Source organism: Leuciscus leuciscus, assembly GCF_965113295.1.
Source record: "Leuciscus leuciscus genome assembly, chromosome: 19".
Classification (NCBI taxonomy): Eukaryota; Metazoa; Chordata; class Actinopteri; order Cypriniformes; family Leuciscidae; genus Leuciscus; species Leuciscus leuciscus.
In genome coordinates this window covers 5,170,368-5,197,962 of record NC_138743.1, presented here as the reverse complement: position 1 = coordinate 5,197,962, position 27,595 = coordinate 5,170,368, and the positions used below count along the sequence as shown (strand labels likewise).

The 27,595-nt window shown below is 42.8% G+C and overlaps 1 protein-coding gene across 1 annotated transcript; it reads right to left on the bottom strand.

Annotated features, from left to right (window-relative positions):
* Window positions 1–1,269: 1,269 nt before the first annotated feature.
* Window positions 1,270–11,685, bottom strand: LOC309482635 (zinc finger protein 862-like). The gene is made up of 2 exons (XM_082148104.1): window positions 3,003–11,685; window positions 1,270–2,791 (listed from the first exon to the last, which is right to left on the bottom strand). Exons 1-2 carry the CDS (start codon window positions 3,567–3,569, stop codon window positions 2,684–2,686), a joined length of 675 nt encoding a protein of 224 aa, XP_082004230.1. The 5' UTR covers window positions 3,570–11,685; the 3' UTR covers window positions 1,270–2,683.
* Between the last annotated feature and the right edge of the window lie 15,910 nt (window positions 11,686–27,595).

The following is a 27,595-nucleotide window of genomic DNA, read 5'->3' as shown; positions in this document are numbered from 1 at the left end:
TACAAACTTAGTCTAAATAAGAGCAACGTGGAGTCCTCGGATTTCTTAAAAACAACATAACAACAACAACAACAACAAAAACATTGTGACAAACTTTGACAACATGTTTCATGTTGTATTGACAAAAATACTGTTTGAAATATTTTTGTATAAATAAGATCTAAGCATAATTTTTGCTTTTATTTAAATCTAAAGTTTTGAACAGACGCTGTTTAGTAAAAAAAAATACATAAGTCTTCTAAGAAGATAAATAGAAGATAAAACTTTAAAGATTTGATTTAAACAGTCTTTTAATTTTAAAATATCTAATTTATAAGGCTATGCTTTTAAATGAATTTAGTATAAAACTCTGGATGTACTCTGGAACGCAGACTAGATTTACTGTGACATTGCCCCCCCGAGGCTCATCTGGTCAACTATTTGCTTTTTGGATTGTTTTTTATCGTTGCATAAAGAACTACTTCGCCTCTCTGGAAATGTAAGGTGTTTTTATTTATATATTTATTTAGCTAAAACTTTGTTTACATTTTTTAAATACATTTTAGTAACATACTGTATGTTATTATTCATTGGTTATATATTTATTAATAATTTAATTTAAAATAGAGATTTTTTAGAACCGCGTGTGTGCGCACACAACACAGCTTAGAAATGATATTAAATTATTTATTTTATAGTTTTCTGCGATGGTCGTGTTTAGGTGTACGGGATAGAATATGCAATATTCTATGGATTCTATGGAAAGCCCCCAACATAAAAATTGAAACCCCCGCATGGACAAAAAATTATGATTGACTAAGTACAGTTTTTCAACCATCTAAAGTTTTTGAACAGACATTGTTTAATAACAATTATACTTTAGGTTACCGTTAAACAAAATCATTACAGTAATCTTCTAAAAGATAAATAGAAGATGCGTATGTATTCAAACTTTAAAGATTTAATTTAAACAGTCTTTCATTTTAAAAGATAATATTTAAACTTTTACGATTATATTTTGAAATAAATTTAGTATGAACAAAACTTTGTCTCTGTAAATGCGTTAGCAGACTAACATTACATACTGTACGCTCTGACATGATGCACAGAGGCCCCTCTGAGTCAGAGAACGACAGACGGAGCTGAGAGAGAGAGAGAGAGAGAGAGAGAGAGAGAGAGAGAGAGAGAGAGAGAGAGAACCACTCTGTGATTTTATATTATAAGCAATTTATTTATATACTTTTAAAGAACAGAATGTTTTTCAACTTTTTTGTGGTAGGTTTTAGTATGATATTATATATTGTATGATGTATTCTTTTATCCTTATTCATTTATTATTTTGTGCGATAGACACCATACTGATTTTCATAAACTTTTTTTCTTCAGCGCTCTATAAACATTTAACTGCTTGTATAATTATTTATTTTTTTTTCAATGGTTGTGTGACACACTTACACAGTCTTTTTTCTTCTCTCATTCCAAAGGGGGACACAATGTGCTCTGGAATGCGGAGGAGATGCTGACACATATCCTAACAGCGCCTTCAAACTTTCTGTCATACACATGATCTAGGGCTAAAAAGGTTAAATGGCAAAAGCTTCTGTCAAAATCACATGATCTAGGGCTAAAAAGGTTCAAATAGGGCAAACGCTTCTGTCAGAACCACATGATCAAAGAATAGCAAGGTCAATAGGGCAAACCATAACAACATATGCCGGATAGACACCGGAAGGTCAACCTGTCAAAACACATGATCGAAGGGATAGGAAGGGGCAATAGGTCAAAACGAACTGTCAAAACCACATGATCGACGGATAGGAAGGGTCAATAGGTCAATCCATAACAATAGTGACCGGAAGGGCGACCGGAAAGGTCAATGACAACCGGAAGCCATCAAATCTTGACACATGGTGTAGGGTATATACTACTTGTAACATTAAAAAAAAGTTTTCAACATTGTATTAATGACTTATGTATTTTTTTTCCCCATTACTTTATCAAAATAATTATTTTGTCATTAGTTACATTTACAAATGAACAACTTAAAATGTAAAATGAGTACATCTTCATGATTTAACATTTGCTTTAGGAACGTCCTGGAGTCTTCTTCTGGAGGGTCAACAGGGACTGATGACTCCAGGACGGTACCGGCAGCAGGCGGCCAGGGCGGAGCTGGCAGCTCGGGGGACCAGGGCGGGGCCAACCCTTTGGGAGGCCATGGCGGATCGACCTTCGTGGCCCTTCCGTGGGAGCCTGGTCTGGCAACTATGGCCGAGGATATTCTCCTCTTCATGCTGGAGAAGCCACGCTCACAGCAAGAGGAGCTCATGGGGAGGACAAGGCTGATCTCTGCTACCACCTGCATGTGCTGAAACTGGCCATCCCTTCCAATGGCACCTTGAATCAGCCGCTGCCACAGCACCTGGGAATTGAGGTGCCTGTAGTGACGGGAAACAAGAATCTTAAGGTCAAGCCACTCTCACCTAGCTGCCTCCACGGATTCTAAGTCCTCACATGTCAGATGGAAATGCTCCATGAAGGCATTCATCTCAGCTGTGCCAAATGTTGCCAGATCAGTAGTGTCTTCTGGCCAGTTGGACAGGTCAAATAGTGTGGAGGTTGCCTTCAGAACGTCGGTCTCCAGTCTTTTGAAACGCTCTGACACAAACACACAGAAGCTGTTGGTGAGGCGAAGCTTGAGGTTTTAGAAGTTGTCGTCATCAGCATTGGTCCTGCTGATCTGTACACCCTGCCAGGTACTTCCAGCCCCATCCTCATCCATGAACTGGTGTAGCCTTGGGCCTGGGTTTGTCTACAGTTTAAAAAGAAGAAAAGAGGTAAAGAACATTTTAGTCATTTGAATTACTAAAAGGGCCCATACAAATGTTGAGCTGTGACAATATTAAAGAGAATTATGTAATTATAAAATAGTTAAATATGTATATGGGTCAATGACAAATAAGGTTTTCCACCAGACATTTAGCACCTAATAATGCCAAATCAAAAAAAAAAAAAATTCTCACCTGCGTGGCCACGATAGCCAGGGATGTTGTCTGCAGTTCATCCGAGACCATCTGCAACGTGAGGCCTTCTTGCTGGAACAGGAGGCTGAGGTGCTTCAGTTCTTGCAAGACATCCAGCATGAGGTGGATGAATAGCAGCATATTGTACTGTTTCAGGGTGTGCTGCACAAGCTTTGCTCTCCCCTTCATGGCTGCATTTGCTTCCCTGTCATTAGGGTCACTGGCATGGTTCTCAAAGTGTACCAAGATGGGCCTGTAGTTCCTCATCAATGCCTCCAATGCATGTGACATGTGTGGTAGCCAGCGAGTACCTTCAGTGTTGCCTGGCCTCACAATGGAGATCTCCATCGCCTTGCTGATCTCCTGAAGCTCCCGTGAGGCCTTCGCAGAGCAGGTGTAGTGCTTGTGGATGGCACGTAGTGTTTGCTTAATGTCTTGCAGCTGAGGAACCTGTTTGACACAGTCTAGAGCAGCTAGCTCTAGACGATGAGCCACACACCAGATTGAGACAAGGGATGAGCACAAACGCTGAAGTCTGGCGGTCACTCCGTTGTTCACACCCAGCATAACGGCAGCACCATCACACCCAAAGCCAACCAGATGTTTTTTTCAGGTCCTCCTCACCCACTCCATCCTTCAACAGTCCAGCCAGAATGACATCCAAAACAGTGGCGGCTACTGAGGGGAAGCTCGTCTGTCAAAGAGGGGAAGCTCATTTTCGACCTACATCATAAAATTGTCCATTTATTTAAAAGTAAATTCTGCCCTACGTTCCTTTTCAAGAAAATGGTCTGTGACCCTGTGAACAATGACAGAGAGTTGGGCACGGCAGGATATACAAACGCTGAAGTCTGGCGGTCACTCCGTTGTTCACACCCAGCATAACGGCAGCACCATCACACCCAAAGCCATCCAGATGTTTTTTTCAGGTCCTCCTCACCCACTCCAACCTTCAACAGTCCAGCCAGAATGGCATCCAAAACAGTGGCGGCTACTGAGGGGAAGCTCGTCTGTCAAAGAGGGGAAGCTCATTTTCGACCTACATCATAAAATTGTCCATTTATTTAAAAGTAAATTCTGCCCTACGTTCCTTTTCAAGAAAATGGTCTGTGACCCTGTGAACAATAACAGAGAGTTGGGCACGGCAGGATATATCAGCTGTTTCATCCACCTGCCATCCAAAAAAGGGAGCATCCTGAATTTCATCTCTGATCTGATCAGAAACGGTGGCTGCAAGAACAGAGATCAAATCATTTTGAATAGTATGGGACATACCAGAAAACACAGCTGAGGACTCGAATTGTGTGGACAGGACAGAGTCATATTTAGCTAATGTTTCTGTGAACTCCCAGTAATTCCCCTTGTTGGATGATTCACTACTCTCATCATGTCCCCTAAATGACAGCTCCTGCCGGCCAAGCAAGGATGTCACATCAATAAGGCGGTTTAGGAAGGAAGGTTTCATTATGTTTAGCCACTTGAATGCAAGCACCTTCATTGATTGCATGCTCAACCCTGATCCTGCCCATGCAACTTAATCTTGCACACTCACTCACATGTTCATTGCTCTTTTCATGCCTTTTATATGCCCCGTCAAAGTTATTCAGATCTCCAAACCCCACCTTTGACCAAACAACACATCCGTGAGATGGTTTCATCAAGAGGCATGGCCAGCAGTACATTTTCTTTGTCACAGCACTTCCAGTCAGCCAGCTAACTTTGTCATACCAGGAGAGCTGAAAAGACCTGTTACTTGTCCCTATCTTTTGCACTAAATCAATCTTAGGTGTTGATCTGCCCTACTGTTTAATTCTAAGTTTTTCCTCGTAAGGAAGACGTTCAAATGGCTTCACCAAAATCAGGTCGACAATATTAGCACTGTCTGCCATCGTGTGCAGTTTCACCCCTACGACGCTAGCCTAGCCTACTATATGAATGAATGAATGAACGAACGATCTAAAAAAAAAATTATTAAACTCTGTAAAACTGAAACAAGGAATGTGGTGTATAATTGTGTGAAATGTATGATGAAAATTGGCTAGCAATTTCGCCAAGCAAATATCAAGAAATAGGTTGCAGCAGTTTGTATTTCGACTGTACTTGAGAAATCCGCGATGGGACTGAGCGCGAATAGCTTCAGCGATTTCTTATAGTACAAAATCACTGTCAGTCAAAAGGAGATGCAGTCTTTTGACAGACCCTCCAATCATCACGCTGAAGCCCGGAGTTCAGGCCAGCCCACTCCTCATTCACCCCCAGAGAAACTGAGCTTCCGTGGGCGGGACATAACCGCAGTATTTATCTAGTTTCGAAGCACTGAAAAAAACTGTTCAAAGCAGCCCCATTGAAGTCAATGGACGCTAGGCTTCAACAGGGAAATGGACTGTGACGCTACGGGAATGTATGAGAAGGAAATCGAGTCAGCCGACCTGCTGTATGTAACTGATTCTGAACGAACTCGTCTTTGAGATGAAAGTTTTCGAACGCATTTTTAGTCAATAAAATGTTAATACAATAGTACATGTTTGACCATTCATTTTTGACATTATAGGGGAAGCCGAGCTTCCCTTGCAGTCTTAAAGAAATCTCCACTGATCCAAAATGCTCTGGCTATGGGCATGGTCCAGGGCAACAATCTGGATTATGTATTGTATTGTATATATTGTAGATATTGTATTACTATATGTATTGCCGAGGTCCAGGCCGTTGGTGTGATGAAGACCCACCAGCTTGGGGAACATGGTGAACACGTGGTGCCTCCTCTTTGGCAATGAAGTAGGCTATGTTGAAGAGTTTCACCATCTTTTCCTGTATTGCTGCATCCATTCTGTCAAACTGATCATCAGCTGATTTGTGTGCAATCGTGGCTGCATGCTCTTTGATGCTCCTCAATCTGACTTTCTGTCCAGTTACCCCATGGAACAGGGCGTTCCCCATGGCCTGAGCTGGGCAGCTCCTGCATGTTTTGCAGTACATCAGTTGTGCAGGTTCATCATATTCAATGAACGAATAGCACTTTTTCCATTCAGGAAGAAATTTTCTTTTCTGTTTTGTTGCATAACCAGAGTTTCCTTGTTTCTGTAAAGAAGAAGAAAATTTATTGATTTGCCTCAGCCCCCCCTAACTATGCATGGCTTCAGGCCAATTTTCACGTCATAGCTCATGCAGGCAGGCTTCAGGCCTATAATGGGTTTAGTTAAATTGTAATGCATTAATTAAGAATTTCTCTAAAATTTCCAAACCCACATACTTCCGGAGAAAACATCTATTAACCTGTTAATATGAATCATTTTAAAGTTTGAACATGCAATACAGATACAGATTTAACTACTGTGACTTAAAAAAAAAATCTTAAACTTAAATAAAACCACTTTTCCTAAAGTAGAACAGTCTTCTTTTCAATGAATGATATATGCATTCTTTATAACTACTTGCATACATCATTCTTTATTCTTTCAAGCAGCAGACATATTTATTTGTATGAATTAAATAAATAATCCTTATTAAAGCTATTAACGAGCAGTGAATGCTTTTCTCTTTTTCTTTTGTTGCTTGATCAATATTAATTAATACTAACCAGCATTAGGTTTATTACCCACTGTCACTTTAAGACATCGGATCATGTCCAATGACATGCGGATCCAATTGCACTGATGCACATCCAATACACTCAAAACTGTTTAAGACATAACCAACATAGTTTACGTGAATACTCTCCAAAACGGACATATCGACATAATGTTGTGTGTATTTGTCCATTCAGACACGAAAGAGAGCTCAATTCAGTACTCGCGCGCTGTATAGGTGTCTATGTGCATGGCTGCACGCTTCGGGTCGGGTGTGTGCGCACAGAAAACCGTACCGAATATAGCTCTTTTTTTGCGTTGTCACTCTTATTCAGATCTATATGTCTGCTCTACTCATTCTCCCAGACGTTTACATTCAGCAGCTAACGTTTTATGAGACATGCAGCGCATGTCAAACCGCGTGCCGCTGCCTGGGTAGATCAGCACGTTACAGTACAAATGTGCGCATCTACCACAAACGCAGGACATCAGTTCTGACTGGATCGCTTCCCAAATCGTCACTATCTAACATTTTTGTCTAGTTTTTATTCGGTGACGAAAATGTCAATAGATTTTCGTCATAGTTTTCTCATTCAAAACGAGTTTTTATTTAGTTATCGTCTCGTTTTCGTCTGTGAAAAAGTGAAAAATTATTCGTCAACGAAATTAACACTGCACCAATAACGGGGACTGTCCCCAGAAAACGTGAAAGTCTGGTCACCCTAAATTAGACTGACTAATATAACTATATATATGACTAATAAAAAAGACAACAAATATATTGAAATGTAAATGTATGCTTTAGCTAATATACACACACATAGCTGGGGTAGCGCCAGTTAGCTAGCAAACGTTAGTAGGTTAGTAGCAAGCAGTTAGCAGACTGTTTCAATCCAATGACTAATACAAATAAAATAATCAATTTAAAATGTACTCACATCAAACTCGGGGATTGTAGTCCTACTGTGGTTCAATGGAGGAGATGCAGGGCCGTCTTGGTGCTCAATCTGTTTGGCCTCGTCCTCACCGTTGTTTAACCAGCGCAACATATTTGCGATGTCATTAAGCCATGTGATAGATGTACCGCGAAACAAGTCTCCGGGTGAGTAGCCGGCCAGTATAGTAACTATAGTAACAGCATGAGAAGACGTGCTCCGTTGTAGTCAGCGCGTGGTCGGTTAATTTTGGCATTTTCTAAGTTACCCTAATAGGCTATTGATAAATGAACACACATACAAAAATGTCTTTCGTCCTGTAGGCGTCCTGAAGAATATTTCTGTTCATCCTTAACACATTTTCTATCGTCCCCAGGACGATAGGACGCCGTTAGTGTCGAGCCGGTACATCAGTGTCGAAGTCTATTAAGTCCATTTCCTTTGGACTCTGGACGAGGACAGGAACAGGGGACTCAGGAAGGGTGATCTCGATGGGACGAGACTCAGGAAGGGAGGTCTCGGCGGAACAAGACTCTGGAAGGGACATGGGTTACTGTCGTTGAATGGTGGTGTCTTCATCCGCTCTGCCAACAACAAATGAGGACCCATCTATCCAGAGCGCAAAGTTATATATATACACTCACCTAAAGGATTATTAGGAACACCATACTAATACTGTGTTTGACCCCCTTTCGCCTTCAGAACTGCCTTAATTCTACGTGGCATTGATTCAACAAGGTGCTGAAAGCATTCTTTAGAAATGTTGGCCCATATTGATAGGATAGCATATTGCAGTTGATGGAGATTTGTGGGATGCACATCCAGGGCACGAAGCTCCCGTTCCACCACATCCCAAAGATGCTCTATTGGGTTGAGATCTGGTGACTGTGGGGGTCATTTTAGTACAGTGAACTCATTGTCATGTTCAAGAAACCAATTTGAAATGATTCGAGCTTTGTGACATGGTGCATTATCCTGCTGGAAGTAGCCATCAGAGGATGGGTACATGGTGGTCATAAAGCGATGGACATGGTCAGAAACAATGCTCAGGTAGGCCGTGGCATTTAAACGATGCCCAATTGGCACTAAGGGGCCTAAAGTGTGCCAAGAAAACATCCCCCACACCATTACACCACCACCACCAGCCTGCACAGTGGTAACAAGGCATGATGGATCCATGTTCTCATTCTGTTTACGCCAAATTCTGACTCTACCATCTGAATGTCTCAACAGAAATCGAGACTCATCAGACCAGGCAACATTTTTCCAGTCTTCAACTGTCCAATTTTGGTGAGCTTGTGCAAATTGTAGCCTCTTTTTCCTATTTGTAGTGGAGATGAGTGGTACCCGGTGGGGTCTTCTGCTGTTGTAGCCCATCCGCCTCAAGGTTGTGCGTGTTGTGGCTTCACAAATACTTTGCTGCATACCTCGGTTGTAACGAGTGGTTATTTCAGTCAAAGTTGCTCTTCTATCAGCTTGAATCAGTCGGCCCATTCTCCTCTGACCTCTAGATTCAACAAGGCATTTTCGCCCACAGGACTGCCGCATACTGGATGTTTTTCCCTTTTCACACCATTCTTTGTAAACCCTAGAAATGGTTGTGCGTGAAAATCCCAGTAACTGAGCAGATTGTGAAATACTCAGACCGGCCCGTCTGGCACCAACAACCATGCCACGCTCAAAATTGCTTAAATCACCTTTCTTTCCCATTCTGACATTCAGTTTGGAGTTCAGGAGATTGTCTTGACCAGGACCACACCCCTAAATGCATTGAAGCAACTGCCATGTGATTGGTTGATTAGATAATTGAATTAATAAGAAATTGAACAGGTGTTCCTAATAATCCTTTAGGTGAGTGTATATATATATATATATATATATATATATATATATATATCTCCATCTCTCAAGCGTCCATACTGGGTCTCCTCGCAGCATCACATAGCGGATCTCATCATCCAGCCTGCACCAAAATCCCTCCATAAGGGTGAGGTCACTGCAAGTGGCTTGGTGACGAACTCTGTGACATAATCCACCAGGCTTCTGCCATTCTGAAAAATAAAAACTGTTGTTCCTTCCATCATCCTTCCATTATTCAAATGGCTTCTCATTTTTAAGGTCTGGTCTTTGGTCACAATCAGAAGAAGGCAGACAAGGTTGGGGTGAATAACAACAAGTTTATTATAAGTGCAGAGGGTGAGCGATGCAGGGAATTGCACTGAAATGATGAATGTCTTTGCAGGAAGATGATGAAGAGAAGAAACAAGATGATGATCAGTGAAGACGGGAAGAACGGGACTTCAGGTCAGTAGATAGGAATTCTCAGGTGAGTAGTCAGTAGTGCTTGTCATAGATGAGGAAAGTAAACAGGCACGGCGGAAACTCAAGTGAGTAGTCTGTATCGCTTGTCAAAGACGAGACCAGACACCAGTGAACTGCTGAGGGAAGTGTTAAATAGTGCTGGATGATTATCAGTGATGATTGGTGACAGGTGACGGTGATCTGTGATTGGGAAGTGCATGCAGGTGAGGGCCAGGGAGGATGATGGGAAATGTAGTGAGGAGGTGGTGATTAACCGGAAACCGTGACAAAGCCATCAATGATGCATTTATAGAGGCTAGTAACTGTTATCACTCACAATAAATATTTATAAGAACACAACGTGGCTATTAATAACATGTATTTACTTGTCTTTATAAATACATTCATGGAACCATACAATTAATACTGTGTATAATGGATTATGAGCATGTGGTATCAATATCAACATAATCAATCACAATTTTAATCTGTGTTTTCTTAGCTTCTAAAAGGCAAAGCTATCATGTGCCAAAGGTATTGTGGCCCTGTCCCAAATGGCGCACTTCATGTGGACTTTCGGTCTCGTGGACTTAAATTGCGCGTGCTCGCCGAGTCTACGAGTCCGTAGGCCGTCCCATTCAGCATTTTAACGCTCTGAAGTGTGCTCAGCAGCGCCCCCTTTGTACCCTTGAAGCGGTCTTCCGCGAAGCCCGCATAGAAGCAGGCTCCACGCACTTTAACTACCCAGGAATCCTTGCGAAAGGCCAATCAGACAACGGATGGGAGGAGATTTCGCTCACGGACAATTGTTGACATGGCTGAGAAGAAAATATTACGTTTTTTAAACCTAGATGTACATTTTACCAGTTGTTACCTACAGTTTATACAAACATTATGGTCATCGACCAGTGGTTGATGTCTCAAACATAATAATAGTGCGTTGAATAATACGATCACATTATGATTCATTAAATAAATAGAACCGAATGGCAGAGCTTTACTGAGTCATATGTAAACATAGTATGAATATTGAAACCTGTAAATTCATCTGAAACTCATGCACATTTTCATTGTGTTAAAATTGTAATCTTAGTTCAAATGGAACATTATGTATTATTATGTACAACTGTATACATCATTTAAATAAGCATGATATATCTATTGTCTAATGCCCAGGTGGCAGGCACAATATCAAAATATAGAACTGTAAAATTAGGCTGTGTAGTTGACATGGATATAAGACTTCGGAGCGCTAAAATGTGATTTCTCCTGTCCAACAACAACCAGACCGTTATTTCCGGCTTGACAATCGAGTCTGTCCCAAAAATACCTCTCAATGTGCCCTCGTGGACTCGCGCCAAGGGCCCTATAGGTCTACATGACGTCACCAAAGTGTGGACTCTGAGGAAGTCCACAAGTCCGGAGTGTGCCATTTGGGACAGGGCCTGTGTCAAGCTAACATAGCAAGTTTTATCATGACTGTCAGTCTAGGGACAGTTGCTACATGCTGTTTTAATGAATGTTGCTAAATGCTGTTTTAATGAATGTCATTAAATGCTGATTTAATGAATGTTGCAACTGCCCTGTGGACCGTTGCAAACGTACCCTGTCATTGTGCTCAGTTGCAACATGTGTTGCAATATGTACACTTTTTGCAGAAGTGTGGGTGGGTAGCTGACAGATGTGGTTATATTGTATTAAATTTATTTGTATAGTGCTTTTCACAATACACATTGTTTCAAAGCAGCTTTACAGAAAATCTCTGTCACTGAGAAACTCAAGGAAATGCAAAAAGTGTTGCAACCGTCCTCAGTCTCCCCCTACGGCCCTGTTCTCAGCACGGTGGTTTATTTAATAAAGGTAGTTTCAGCGTTGCATTAACTTATGCCTAAACTACAAATGTTTACCTTTTTGAAACAGTTTATGCTTTCATTAGCGTGTTTTGTGCAGTAGTCCATGATTGAATGACAGGCATTTCGTGTAACGTTAGAATGATACAGCAGAGCAGCCTTCCAGGCTTCTACCATCGTCTACATTGACGTCAGTTCATCACGGCAGTACCAGTACAAAATGCTAGCGTTAATGTAGTTTTGGAGGCAATCTCTCCACACCAATCAACCAACTTCCTTTTTCCTGGAAAGCAGTTTGGAAAAGAGACGTTTTCGGTTACACTTTATTTTAAGGCGTCATTGTTACAGTGTAATTAAATATTTAAGAACTGAGTAATATTAAGCAACTACATGTACTTACTATAGGGTTAGGGTAAGATTAGGATTTGGTCGAGGGTTAGTTGTTATGCATGTAGTTATGCATAATTTACCTGTTATTACTATGGTAAGTAGCCTACATATAACATATGTGACAAGGACACTGTAAAATAAAGTGTTACCACGTTTTCTTGTTCATTCAATGCAAACTGGTTAAAATAATGGACAGGGCTGCATTATATTAAGGAAGGGGATCGTGTTGTATGTTTCAGCTGTGTGAAAGCAGTGAAGAAATGTCTCATCAATGAATATAGTGTAAGGTTTGACAGCAGTTTTGTCAAGGGATGCTTTACAAACTGGTGGAAAGCCACAGAAAAATGTAATGAGCATGAAAAGTCTAAACCAGGGGTCAGCAATAGGCGGCCCGCGGGCCAAAACTGGCCCGCCAGCAATATTTTCTGGCCCGCCGGATTATTTTGGAAGTCGTTTTTTTTTTTTTTTTTTTTTTTTTATATTTTTATTTTACAATAACGGTTTCGTTCAATCGTTTTTTCAAAAAAAAAAAAAAAAAAAAAAAAAGAAAGACGACTTGTTTTTCCATTATTTATTTCCTGAACTAAAATGAAACTTGAGAAAAGCCGTAGCCGCGCGGCGATTTCACCGCCGCATGCTGTGTGAAACGCCCATAAGGAATCATGCGGCGCGGGATTCAATTTTAAAGTATAAAGATGGTAGCGGTCGGAACTGTGGTGTACCTATACTTTGGACGGAGCGGGCGGTCTGACTGACAATAGCCCACTCCCGACATCTTTTGACAGCGTATCCGCACTTCATTCTGACCACTGTACACCTAGCTCTGAGGAGCTGTTTGGTACTGAAACCATTGTCAGTCAACAACATTCTTTTTTTGCAAGGATGTTTGAAATAGTTTGGCAGAAAATAGCCTGGCTACTTCATTTGTCAGTAGGGCAATATGGTTTTCGTTTATGTTGCTTAGAAATTTGAGTGATAGGCTTTGTCCTATTTAATTTATTTAATTTATATTTCATTAATTTTTTCTGTGACATTTTTTTTCTCTGCTGACAGTAGGCTACAATGTTAAAATAATATTTATATTGACACGAACACAATTTTTGTTCATTTATAATTGTTATAGGCTACTTAATCTCTCTCTCTCAAAAAAAAAAAAAACAGTCCCGCGCAGACCTCCTTAAGCCTTAGGTGTGTATGTGTGTGTCCCGATCCCGAATAAATAATAATAATAAAAAGGAATAAAGTTCAAAAGTCGGACTGTAAGCGAATGAGGCATGATTGCTATTCACACCTTTATTAAAATGGCTTAAATCTGTTTTTAATTAGTTCTATTTACTATTTAGTAGTTAAATAGAGTATTTAATTTGTATCCAAAGGCCTACTCCGTGTAGCTGGCCCGCCATCTACTGACTAAAAAACATATTGGCCCGCGGCCAAAGTTACTTGCCGACTCCTGGTCTAAACCAGTTATACTGCCCTTTTATCTGACGCTGCCCGCCAAACTCAAGACACAACTAGGCATGTTGTGGAGCTAATATTCAGGTCAGTGTCCTTCCTAGGAAAGAAGGGGGTGGCTTTTCGGGGTGACAGCACCCGTGATGGCATTTTGAACTGATGCTTGATGGTACCTACAACCTCCCAAGAGAGAGAAAGTGGATTCAGAAGAGAGATATCTGGCTCTCGGACACCATCCAGAATGAAGTCATTCAACAGTATGCCTGCGCTATTCAACGTGAGATTGTATCCCGTGCCATAAATAGTCCGTACTATGGACTCACAGCTGATGGTACCACAGAGTCCAGTACAATAGAGCAGTTCTCATTGATGCTGCAGTATGTGGACGAGAACTTGGATATTCACTCTTAATACCTTGGATTTTAAAAGTGTTCCTGACAGCAGCAGAGAGAACCTGTTCATGTGCATCAAAGATGAATTTCTCATACTGCACATCCCAATTGAGCATCTCCATGGATATTGTTTTGATGGAGCTTCTAACGTGTCAGGAAGGTTTTGGGTGTTCATGCATGGCTTAAAAAAACATGCCCAGATTCCCTTTTCATCCCCTGTGCCAACCATTCACTTGTAGCGTAAACGACTCGGGGTAAATGTGAATTAGCTCAAGAATATAGGGAATATTAATATTTATGACTCATAGTCATAATTCATAAGTCGCATGTACATTTATTTTATCAATTATCGAGATTACCTTGTTCTGTACTGTCTGATCATGACAGTTAAGAAGGGAGTATCCCTTTTTAAACTCCAAGAAAGCTTTGTCTTCTGGCCACGAATATCAAACTTTCTGAGTTTATGAATTAAAACTACTCAAGGTAGTCAATATCGAGCTTGTAGCTTAGATCTTTAATTTCATTGACTTTATAAAGTGGGTTTTCAAACACAGAGACAATTAAAAGTATAAATGGGTTTATTAATAAAATGGCACACACTAGAGATTATATAAACTACAAACATAAACGTACGTAAAAATGCAAACAAACCAATAAACATTTAACCGAACAAAAACATAAACATAGCGTGATCAGAATGAAAATGGAATGAAAGAAAGAAAGATATAGAGGGAAGATAGAGGGTAACTTAAATCACAGACCTAAGACCTAGACACCTGGAACAGCTTTTATAGGAATCAATATACTTGCGAGATGTGGTACTCTTTCAGTGTGATGCTGAAAAGGGGACGCGCGTGCGCGTGTCCGGCTGGTTTGCGTCTAGCTTCTTCTTCTGGGTCGTTTCGAAAAACGATGTAAAGGCTCACTTGAATTTAACGTTACCGAGAAAGTTCAGATTCGTCTCCCGGGATGGGAGAGGCTGGAAATCTTAGTTGCAAAGACCGGCTGTTACGACTCGAACATGTGCTCGCTCGATGGAGAAGGCCAGGGCCTCCTCCAGATGTTCCTTTGGAGAAGCGCTGCGCCGAGGAAGAGGGTCCAGAGAAGTTGGATGAGTTGAGAGTGGGAAGAAGAGAAGAGAGAGCGAGCGTCTGCTTGTGTTTTGGTTTTAAAGCAGCGCGGGGTAACGCCCTGTTTGATGACGGGACCCAATGGAATCTTTCGGTTCTGAGGCGGGAGCGTTTCATTGTTTGTGAAGGAACGCCTCTTCTGATCGTACCCAGAAAAATGCATTAAAACTTTAATACCACATTATGTATAGAAATATAAACATTTGTGCGGAATATAGTTTATATTTCTGTATAAAGAAGCTCAGTACGATCCGTAGGATATCATACCCGACATTAATATCAGTTAATGAAACAGATACATCTCAAATGTATCAACACACGTGTCCATTACATCTGCAGAGGTGCATAAATATCTCAATTTATCCCATCACAACCCATAGACAAGAAAACTACATAAAAACATTTCATGCGTGTGTGTAACTTGTATTTTAGGAGTTTCAGAGTGGTTTGTGTGTGTGTGATTCAGAGCGGGTTTTCTGTTGAGATCTGAATGTCAGTAATGTCTTTGAAGCTCACACTGTCGAGAGGGGGGAAGCGAGTCGTAAACGGGGGTTCAGTTACAGAGTTTGCCAAGTCTGTGGGACTTAGAAAGTGTTTTCACTTTTAATTAGTATATAAATTAAAAGCTCAATTTTTACCCATCGAGCCATAGTCGTTACACACTTGACCTAGTTCTTCGTGAGGTGGGTCTCATGGCAGATTTACTTAATTTTGTTCAGGGCGTAGCTGTGGTAATCTGTGAATCAGTGACCTCTATGAGTCCATGTTTGGCTGCGATGAGATGGTTACCTGTCACAGTTTGCAGGTTTGCTTGCTCATTCTGTGTGTACTGCGCTGATCTGATTGCCTATCAGCGCCAGCTGCGCTGACGCGCGATCAGATCAGTCGCAGGTGTGTCTCGTTATTAGTCCTATATGTAGAGCAGTGTTACTCATGTTCAGTGTCAGATCGTTTTGGGTTGCTGGTCCTTGTGCTGATCTCTGTTCTGTGCAGTTCTGGTCCTGCTCCCGGTTTGCACAGATCTCCTGTTGTCGTTCTGCCTGAGCTGTGGTCTGCCTGTGTTGAAGTTTCACGGCGCGTCATCTCTCCTCTACCCTGCTTGGATTCTACTCTGCTTTTCTCGTGTTTCCTAGGACCTGCTGGGTGCCGTTATTTGCCAGCTGTTCGGTTTGTTCTACTGACTGTTTACAATAAACTTTATTTCGACTCGCTACTGGATCCGTCGTATGCTTCCTGACATAACGATCTGACCGCGTTATGGATCCAGCGAGTATAAACGAACTGAGAGAAGCCCTGCACGAGATTAATGCTCGATTCGATCGACAGGACGAACAAATCACGACTTCTGGTCGAGCAATCCAGGCCTTAGTGACGCAAGTATCTGACTTAACCGCGCAACAGCAACTTCTTAGAGTCGAGCCTGCCCACGCGCCCACTGCGCCTAATCCACCACCCGCTGTTCCGCCCACGGATCGCCCCGCCTACAATCCAGAGCCTCGTCTGCCTCCTCCTGCTGCCTATGCTGGTGAGCCACATCTATGTCGGTAATTTTTTACTAAATGCTCATTGTTTTTTGCCCTACAGCACTCATCATTTCCCACTGAGAAATCTAAAGTGGCTTTTGTCATTACCCTACTATCTGGACGAGCGGCGTTGTGGGGAACCACCGTTTGGGAGCAGGGATTGTTTGGAGTCTTTCCAGACCTTCAGCACTGAACTCAAGAAGGTTTTTGATCGGGCAGTTGCAGGCAAGGAGGCAGCAGGAGTTTTAGCAGATCTACGTCAGGACCACAGATCAGTTACGGACTACTCCATTGAATTCCGGACACTGGCTGCGGAGTGTAAGTGGAACAGCGAGGCGCAGTGGGACATGTTTTTGCATGGGTTGGCCGACCGCATACAAAATGAGATATACACTCTGGAGTTACCTGCAACATTGGATGGATTAATTGATCTAGCTATCCGAGTAGACGCGAGATTACAATGTCGAGGTCTTCTGGTGCAGAGAGGTCGAGTTCCAGACATGGAGGTCCATCCGGTCTTCCCTTCAGGTGATGCGGTCGGTCCCTCATCCGATCCGGAACCCATGCAGGTGGGCAGAGCTCGTCTCTCTAGGGAGGAGAAGGAGCGCAGAAGAGCGCAAGGACTGTGCTTGTACTGCGGAGCCGGGGGTCACTTTGCGTCCAAGTCCACAACACCCGTCAGTAGAACGGAGGTTACTGACGGGTGGCATTTCCTGGGATGAATCGTCTCGAAAAAGCAACGCTCCTTCCGGTAAGACTGCAGTGGGCCGCCTCTTATCATCAGTGTGAGGCTCTTGTGGACTCCGGTGCGGAGGGGAGTTTTATGGACCGTGACCTGGCACGTCGTCTGGGAGTTCCTATAATTCCCGTCATTCACCCCATCTCGGTTAACGCTCTGGGCGGACAACTCCTGTCATCGGTCACCCACTCCACCGGACCGGTGAGTCTGATCACGTCGGGTAACCACGTCGAGGAGATTCACTTTCTCCTCATTGACTCGACATTGGCTCCTGTGGTGTTGGGACACCCCTGGCTCATCCTGCACAATCCTCACATAAACTGGCGTCAGAACTCTGTCATGTCTTGGAGTGAGAGCTGTCATGCGTCTTGTTTGGTGTCTGCGTGTTCTTCTGTGTCTTGTTCTGTGTTGCAGGATGAGCAGGCAGATCTGTCTAACGTGCCTGGGGAGTACCTCGACCTGAAGGAAGTGTTCAGTAAGTCCCGGGCTGCTTCTCTTCCTCCGCACCGTCCCTATGACTGTGCTATAGACTTATTGCCAGGTACGTCTCCGCCTAAGGGCAGATTATACTCTCTTTCCACTCTGGAGAGGGAGGCCATGGAGAAATATATTTCTGATTCTCTGGCAGCCAAACTCATCCGTCCTTCCTCTTCTCCTGCAGGGGCGGGATTCTTCTTTGTGGGCAAGAAGGACGGTTCCCTGCGTCCTTGTATTGATTACCGAGGGCTGAACAGCATCACGGTAAAGAATACATATCCTTTGCCGCTGATGTCTTCAGCCTTCGAGAGGCTGCAGGGCGCTTCTTTGTTCACAAAGTTGGATCTACGTAACGCCTATCATTTGGTCCGTATCAGGAAGGGGGATGAGTGGAAAACCGCGTTTAATACCCCCAGGGGGCACTTTGAATACTTGGTTATGCCTTTCGGCCTTTCCAACTCCCCCGCGGTTTTCCAGGCACTCGTCAACGACGTGCTGAGAGACATGGTCGATCAGTTCATATATGTTTACCTGGATGACATATTGATTTTTTCTTCGTCTCTCCAGGAACACGTTCAGCACGTCAGACGAGTGCTTCAGAGGCTGTTGGAGAATGGGCTTTTTGTCAAGGCGGAGAAATGCGCTTTTCATGCACAGTCTGTTCCTTTTTTAGGATACATCGTGTCGTCTGAGGGGGTGCGCATGGATCCCGACAAGATTGGCCAACTCCAGATTCCCGCAAGGCCCTGCAGAGGTTTCTGGGCTTTGCCAATTTTTACCAGCGTTTTATTCGCAACTATAGCCAACTAGCCGCGCCTCTGACAGCCTTGACCTCCACCATGACGACTTTCAGGTGGTCTAGTGCAGCTGAAGTTGCATTCTCCAAACTCAAGGATTGCTTTGTTTCAGCCCCCATTCTTGTCGCCCCTGATTCCTCTCGTCAGTTTGTGGTGGAGGTCGATGCGTCAGAGGTGGGGGTAGGTGCGGTTCTCTCTCAGCGCTCCTCCGTGGACGGCAAGGTTCATCCGTGTGCTTATTATTCTCATCGTTTATCTTCCGCCGAACGTAATTATGACATTGGTAATAGAGAATTGTTGGCAGTCAAGTTAGCCTTGGAAGAGTGGCGTCATTGGTTGGAGGGTTCGGGGGTACCTTTCATTGTTTGGACCGACCACAAGAATCTTGAATACATCAGATCCGCCAAACGACTTAACTCTAGGCAGGCTCGGTGGGCACTTTTTTTCGGTCGGTTCGATTTTTCCATTTCCTATCGTCCAGGTTCCAAGAACATCAAACCTGACGCATTGTCTCGCATTTTTGACCAATCTGAACGCCCGGTTTCTCCCGAGTCCATCGTTCCACGTAATTGTTTGGTTTCAATGTTGACCTGGGAGATCGAGTCGAAGGTCCGCATGGCCTTAGATGGGGTAGTGCCTCCGCCCGGATGTCCACCAGGTCGTTTATTTGTGCCAGAGAAATTGCGGTCCAACGTCATCCGGTGGGGTCATTGTTCCAAGGTGGCTTGTCATCCAGGAGTCAATCGTACCATTTTTCTCATTAAGCAACGATTCTGGTGGCAAACTATGGCTCGCGACACTCGTCGTTTTGTATTGGCCTGCTCGGTCTGTGCCAGTTGTAAGTCTTCCACTCGTCCTCCTGCTGGGCTCCTTCAACCGTTGTCAGTTTCTTCGAGACCCTGGTCACATATTGCGCTAGATTTCGTGACAGGTCTCCCTGCCTCACAGGGTAACACGGTGGTTTTAACTGTGGTGGACAGGTTCTCGAAGGCTACGCATTTCATCCCTCTGCCCAAATTACCATCAGCCAGAGAGACAGCGGTTGCTGTCATAGACCACGTGTTTCGTATCCATGGCCTCCCGACAGATGTGGTCTCTGACAGGGGTCCCCAGTTTATACCCAAATTTTGGAGAGAGTTTTGTCGGTTGCTGGGGGCGAATGTCAGTCTTTCTTCTGGGTTTCATCCCCAGAGCAACGGTCAGACGGAGAGGGCCAACCAAGATTTGGAACGAGGTTTGCGATGTTTAGCGTCACAGAATCCGTCCTCTTGGAGTCAGCATATCTCATGGGTTGAGTACGCGCATAACTCATTAACAGTGTCGTCCACGGGCCTATCTCCGTTTGAGTGTAGTTTAGGGTACCAGCCACCAATTTTTCCTAGTCTGGAATCTGAGATCGCGGTCCCCTCTGCCCACGAATTCGTCCAGGGGTGCAGAGACATCTGGAGAACGGCCAGGGAGACCCTTCTCCGGGTGGGTTTGCGCACTAAGGTCCAGGCCGATCGCCACCGGTCAAGACCTCCCGTCTACGTCGCTGGTCAAAAAGTGTGGCTTTCATCTGCTGATATTCCTCTCCGCTCCGTTTGTAGAAAATTAGCTCCTAAATTCATCGGCCCGTTTACCATCACCAAGATCCTTAGTCCGGTGACGGTCCGCCTCAAACTTCCTCCGGCGTACCGGAGGATTCACCCCGCCTTCCATGTATCTAGAATCAAGCCAGTTTTTCGTTCAGCTATTAATCCGCCTGTCCCGGTTCCCCCACCACCGCGAATCGTAGATGGGGAACCAACCTATTCGGTTAATCGTATCCTGGACTCAAGGCGGAGGGGACGTGGATTCCAGTACTTGGTGGACTGGGAAGGTTATGGTCCGGAGGAGAGGAGTTGGGTTCCTGCCCGGGACATATTGGATCATTCCCTTATCGATGATTACCAAAAGTCCAAATCATAGTCTCTGCTGCACCAATTCAACTGATATAAATACTAGTGTAGAACTTTGCATAGAAACCGTGTCTATTCCTCGTTTAGTGAGATCAAATAATAAATTTAATGCAGGATCTAGGAAAAATCTAATTGTTATTAAAACAGAAAATGTTGCTATTAGTAAACAAAAACTATTTCTAAAGCTAGGTCTTCTAAACATTAGATCACTCACACCTAAGGCAGTTATTGTAAATGAAATAGTCACAGATGATAGCTTCGATGTACTTTGCCTTACTGAAACTTGGCTTAAACCAAATGATTATTTCGGTATTAATGAGTCTACTCCTCCTGGATACTGTTATAAGCATGAGCCCCGTCTGATTGGTCGTGGCGGAGGTGTTGCAACCATTTATAGAGATATTCTAAATGTTACTCAGAAAACGGGTTATAAGTTTATTTCATTTGAAGTACTTGTACTAAATGTTACGCTCTTAGATGTTAGAAAAACATCCCTATTCTCTCTAGCCTTGGCTACCGTATATAGACCGCCAGGGCCTTACGCTGATTTCCTAAAAGAGTTTGCAGATTTTCTCTCAGACCTATTAGTCAATGTCGATAAAGCATTAATTGTTGGAGATTTTAACATACACGTAGATAATCCAAATGATGCGTTAGGAGCTGCATTTACAGATTTATTAAATTCATTTGGGGTCAAGCAAAACGTCACCGGACCAACACATCGTCTTAATCATACACTCGATTTAATTATATCACATGGAACCGATCCAACCGATATAGATATCATTCCACAAAGTGATGAAGTCACTGATCACTACATGGTAACTTGCATATTACGTACTGCTGTAATATGTCATGCGGCGTCGCGTTATCAACCAGGCAGAACAATCCTCCCATCCACCATAGATAATTTCTCAAATTGCTTATCTAATCTGTCTCAGCTGCCGCCTGAACCCAAACAAACAGATGAACTAGAAGAACTAACTAGCACTATGAGCACCATTCTCTCTAGAACATTGGATGTGGTTGCACCTATTAAATTAAAAAAGGTCAGAGAGAAAAATAAAGCACCATGGTATAACAATACTACGCATGTTTTAAAGAGAGAAACCCGTATTTTAGAGCGTAAATGGAAACAAACTAATTTAGAGGTCTTTAGAATCGCGTGGAAAGACAGTATGTCACGTTATAAAAAGGCCCTAAAAGCGGCCAGGGCTGAGCACCTCCGCGAACTAATAGAAAACAACCAAAACAATCCAAGGTTTTTATTTAACACCGTGGCTAGACTAACAAATAAACAGACGTCACCCGAACAAAATATCCCGTTACAGTTCAGTAGTAATGATTTCATGAACTTCTTCACTGAGAAAATAGAAAGCATCAGAACCACAATTGTAAACGTTCAATCTTCAATCGCGCCTTATAATTCAGCTTCAATTATCACCCCGCAAGAACAATTACAGTGCTTTAAAACTATAGAACAAAAAGAGTTAAATAAACGTATCACTTCTTCTAAAACAACAACATGTTTATTAGATCCTATACCAACTAAACTACTGAAAGAAGTGTTACCTGTAGTGGAAGAGCCTCTCCTCAATATTATTAACTCGTCTTTATCTTTAGGTCATGTTCCAAGAACATTTAAACTGGCAGTTATAAAACCTCTCATTAAGAAACCACAATTAGATCATAATAATCTAGCAAATTATAGACCCATTTCAAATCTTCCATTTATGTCTAAAATATTAGAAAAAGTGGTGTCCGCTCAACTGGGCTCTTTCTTGCAACAAAATGATATCTATGAAAAGTTTCAGTCTGGATTCAGACCGCATCATAGCACTGAAACTGCGCTCGTTAAAATCACAAATGATTTACTTTTAGCTTCTGACCAAGGCTGTATCTCAATACTAGTTTTACTTGATCTTAGTGCTGCGTTCGATACTATAGATCATACATTACTCTTAGATCGACTACAAAATTATACTGGTGTTCAAGGACAAGCACTAAGCTGGTTCAAATCATACCTATCTGACCGCAACCATTTTGTCTATTTAAATGGAGAAAAATCGATCATAACTCCAGTAAACTATGGAGTGCCGCAGGGATCTGTATTAGGCCCTCTGTTATTTTCAATATATATGATGCCACTTGGAAATATTATAAGGAAACATGGAATTAGTTTCCATTGTTATGCTGATGACACTCAAATATATATTTCATCACGGCCAGATGAAAACGCTAAATTTGCCAAATTGACAGAGTGTGTTAAAGATATAAAAGATTGGATGACGCGTAATTTTCTTTTATTAAATCCAGACAAGACAGAGGTAATACTTATCGGTTCAAAAAACCGCCCACAAAACCTCGCACAATACAACTTTAACATCATAGGATGTCCTGTTACTTTATCCTCTACAGTAAAAGACCTGGGTGTTATACTCGATTGCAACCTGTCTTTTGAAAATCATATTTCATATGTTACAAAAACAGCCTTTTTCCACCTTAGAAACATTGCTAAGCTACGTAATATGCTATCAGTTTCTGATGCAGAAAAGTTAGTTCATGCATTCATGACCTCGAGACTGGATTACTGTAATGCTTTATTAGCTGGTTGTCCTGCATCCTCAATAAACAAGCTACAGTTAGTCCAAAATGCCGCCGCTAGAGTTCTTACGAGATCAAGAAAATATGATCATATAACACCGATTTTATCATCACTGCATTGGTTACCTATAAAGTTCCGTATTAATTACAAGGTATTGCTACTGACTTATAAAGCCCTAAACGGCTTAGCTCCAGTCTATTTAACGGATCTTCTATCGCCCTATAATCCATCGCGCTCTTTAAGATCACTAAATTCAAGGCTTTTGGTCATACCTAGGATATCCAGAACCACCAAAGGAGGGAGAGCATTTTCACATTTGGCTCCAAAACTCTGGAATAGTCTTCCTGATACTGTTCGTTGCTCAGACTCGCTCTCCCAGTTTAAAACTAGATTAAAGTCGCATCTCTTCAGCCAGGCATTCATATAATCCTACAGTTCAAACTACAATCCGGCCTCTAGCTCATAAATGCCAGAGGAGAACTGGCCCCCGACTGAGCCTGGGTTCTCCCAAGGTTTTTTTTCTCCATTAGGTCACCTGATGGAGTTTTAGGACACCATTAGGTCACTTGATGGAGTTTTTTGGTTCCTTGCCACTGTTGCCTTTGGCTTGCTCAGTTGGGGATATTTTGGGGATATTTAATTTAATTTGATCAATCAATAAATTCCTCTTGAAACAAACTTTGTTGTATTATTTTAATTTAATACTGTGAAGCTGCTTTGATACAATCTGTATTGTGAAAAGCGCTATACAAATAAACTTGACTTGACTTGATTACAATCGCTAGGTAGGACCCTCTGAGAGCGTCAGGTGACGCTCCTAGGGGGTGGGGTAATGTCACGGTTTGCGGGTTTGCTTGCTCATTCTGTGTGTACTGCGCTGATCTGATTGCCTATCAGCGCCAGCTGCGCTGACGCGCGATCAGATCAGTCGCAGGTGTGTCTCGTTATTAGTCCTATATGTAGAGCAGTGTTACTCATGTTCAGTGTCAGATCGTTTTGGGTTGCTGGTCCTTGTGCTGATCTCTGTTCTGTGCAGTTCTGGTCCTGCTCCCGGTTTGCACGGATCTCCTGTTGTCGTTCTGCCTGAGCTGTGGTCTGCCTGTGTTGAAGTTTCACGGCGCGTCATCTCTCCTCTACCCTGCTTGGATTCTACTCTGCTTTTCTCGTGTTTCCTAGGACCTGCTGGGTGCCGTTATTTGCCAGCTGTTCAGTTTGTTCTACTGACTGTTTACAATAAACTTTATTTCGACTCGCTACTGGATCCGTTGTATGCTTCCTGACATTACCTTACTGGCCATATGTCCAACAAGATGGTGCATATGAACAATAGCTATCAAACGTGTGTGCAGTGCCAACAGAAATCATCAAAGCACTGGAGCAGCTAAAGGCCCTGTCCCATTTCTCCCCCCTTAAAACTTCCACTTGGTTTTGAGTGCCCTCGAAAGTAAAGTCTCCTCAACGAAGGAAGTGGAGTTGAAGATCTTTCCCTACGAAATGGGACACCACTACTATGTGAATACATGCACATAACTATCCCAGTTATGATCAGGATATATAAGTATCCATAATAATATGCTAGAAATCTAATAAAGTAATCAAATGTAAAATGACACAACATAGTTTAATATAGATAGATTAATGCTTATTAAAGCTAAAGTTATTCATTCAAGAGCTGGGAGTAATTTTCTCTTTGCCTTTAGTCGTTTTATTCACATTAAAGGTGTAATCATTAGCAGGTTTATTAGACGCTGCCACTTTAAGACCGAATGCAGATCTAATAATACACATTTTCTCCCAACTATTCCAAAACTAACTCCCATTTAAGACATAAACTGTGTTAAAGTGAATCTCCAAACCGGTCATTTAGCCATATTTTTGTCTGTATTGATCGTTTAGACGCATGGAACCCAAAGTATAGTTTGCTTGTCTAGTTGCAGTCCGTTTCCGAACGCGCGCCACCATGGGAACAGGGTCAACGTCTATTGCGCGGATCATTGTGCTTATAATAGCTCTTTTTACAATCAAACACCTCCTGCAATTAAGAATCAGCAGACACTGCATTTAACAACAATCACTGATTGTGCTCAGTGCTGTTTGGGTTTAACGTTAAGGAGAAGTGACAGCGCGCTGTAAAGAAAAAGATGAAACACTAGACGAACGCGGCTAGTTTTTAATAGTTTTACCTCACATCTTTTTATAATCCTTGGCAGCCAAAATCAAAAATAAAATTAGATGAACTACTCAGATCAGATGTATATGTGGCATGAGGCGGTGAGGGCTCTCAATAAAGAATCTAGCTTACGGTGATAATTGTCGACTACGCCACCCTGAATAAATCAGGGAATATCTAAATAACCCAGCAATTTGCATTAGGTCTCACAGGTTCGTATGTGTGTCAGGGAGGTTAGAGACAGGAGTACAACTAAATTACAAAAAAAGGTATTTTATTGACATACAAAAATAGTTAAAAACAGTACATCTTCTTAAAACAAGGGCGCTCAGCGCTCAATGCACAAATATCAAAGGACAAAAACAGGTGCTCGCAGGGGACAATATGAATGGCACACACCAACATAGTCCTCTACCCACGAGGGTAGGAGGAGTTTCAGCCAAACACAAAAAAATAAAACAACCAGGCTGAGTCGACCAGCGGAAGGACCACTTAATGGCTTTTTCAAAAGCGCAATCCTACTCACACACACACACACACACACACACACGTCACCGTGCACTTGGATCACACATGCAAGCACTTCAAAAGTGTCACCCACTGCAACACCATCACTACAACACTGCAAGAGAAGGTCCTTCCGCCTGGCCACCTCAGTTCCTGGAAGAAACAAAATGAATAGACAAAAAAGAAAGTAATTGAGTTTAGTAAAACCCCAAAATAATAACCAGAGAAAATATCACAGCCAAATTACACATACAATAATCAAGATAAACAATGACACACGCACTTAGATAACAAAATAAATCTAAACAAAATACACGAAGTTGAACTAAAGAAATGAATAACAAAAGAATAGAGCTGGTGCAGCACACACACACATACATGCACTCGCGCGTGCACACACACTGGTTCTCGTACAAATAACAGGCAATTATTATTAATCACAACATTTCTATCACACTAAAAGAGGGAAAGGAAGTAGACGATACAAATCCTGTGCCCTTATGAACTCCCGCCGGCGCGATCAGCGCGACACGGGGGGCAGCGCAAGCACCGTGGTTATCCGGGTGAACTCAAGTTCATAGAAACACGGAAGAACGAAAAGGAAATTTTGCAGGGAACCAGCAAAATGGTCCCGAGGACGAAAGGGAGGACCCGCGCCTCACGAACGCCTTAAAGAGAAGCAGCGAGATGTTAGTGCCTCTTTCCACTACAATCTTCCAGACATCTTACATGACACTTACCAAAAGATGACATCACCCCACATATAATCCCCACAGGCTACTGTTTACCGCGATCATCATAACCACCGATTAACTGGGGTACAGGAAGCAACGCATTAACAGTGATATAGCGACTCCGTATACTGCACGCCATCATAACCACCACTCAATACAGGGACAGTTTACATACCTGAAGGGTGCGCAGACACCCATTCTGAGCTGATGAAATGCACCGTCGGAAAAGCGCTTAAATGAAACGCTACAATTTGAAGAGAACACATCAGTAGCGTTCTAAACAAACAATTTAAAACACTCGCTACCAGCACATACCTGAAGCCCTCATTATGCTTCTGCGTCAACTCCACGGCGTAGCTACGCCGTCACTCCAACGGCGTCGTGACCGTTTTATGGTTCTGCGTCGGGTTGCGTTGCATCGCGGTGCATTTCACCGCCAGAACGCTAGGGGGGTGGTGTGGTTCGCGAATCTCTTTCCTAGTTTGTTTTGGTTCCATGCGCCGGTTCCGCTTTTTCATTTCCGACAATGGCGAGCGAAAGAGAGAGAGTGTTGTTGCAGCTGGAGCTAATCAACGTTGAACAACAAATGATTTTATTGCAAATGTTTAATCGTAGAAGAAAAAGAAGACGTCAGCGAAGGTGGTCTGTACGACCAGTGCACGAAGACAGGGGAAGGATTGGCGAATTTGTTACGGTTGTTCGACCGCTGAGGGACTTGGACGAAGAAATGCACTTTAAGTATTTTCGGATGTCGAAAGGTCGATTTGACGATCTTGTTCATCGTTTAAAGCCGTTAATACAGCATCAGACTACACACAGTATGCCTATTGACCTCGCTCAGAGACTGGCAGTGACTTTAAAGATTTTATCTTCGGGTGCAAACCAACAGATCACCGGGTTGGGCTACAAAATGGGTGCGACCACGGTGTCCCGCATAGTATCGGAGGTCTGCAAAGCGCTGTGGACTGCGCTGCAGCCCGAATTTTTGCCCTGCCCTTCAACCAGCCAGTGGGAAGCTATTGCTTCAGATTTCTGGCGACTTTGGAACTTCCCAAACTGCGTTGGAAGCCTCGACGGGAAAC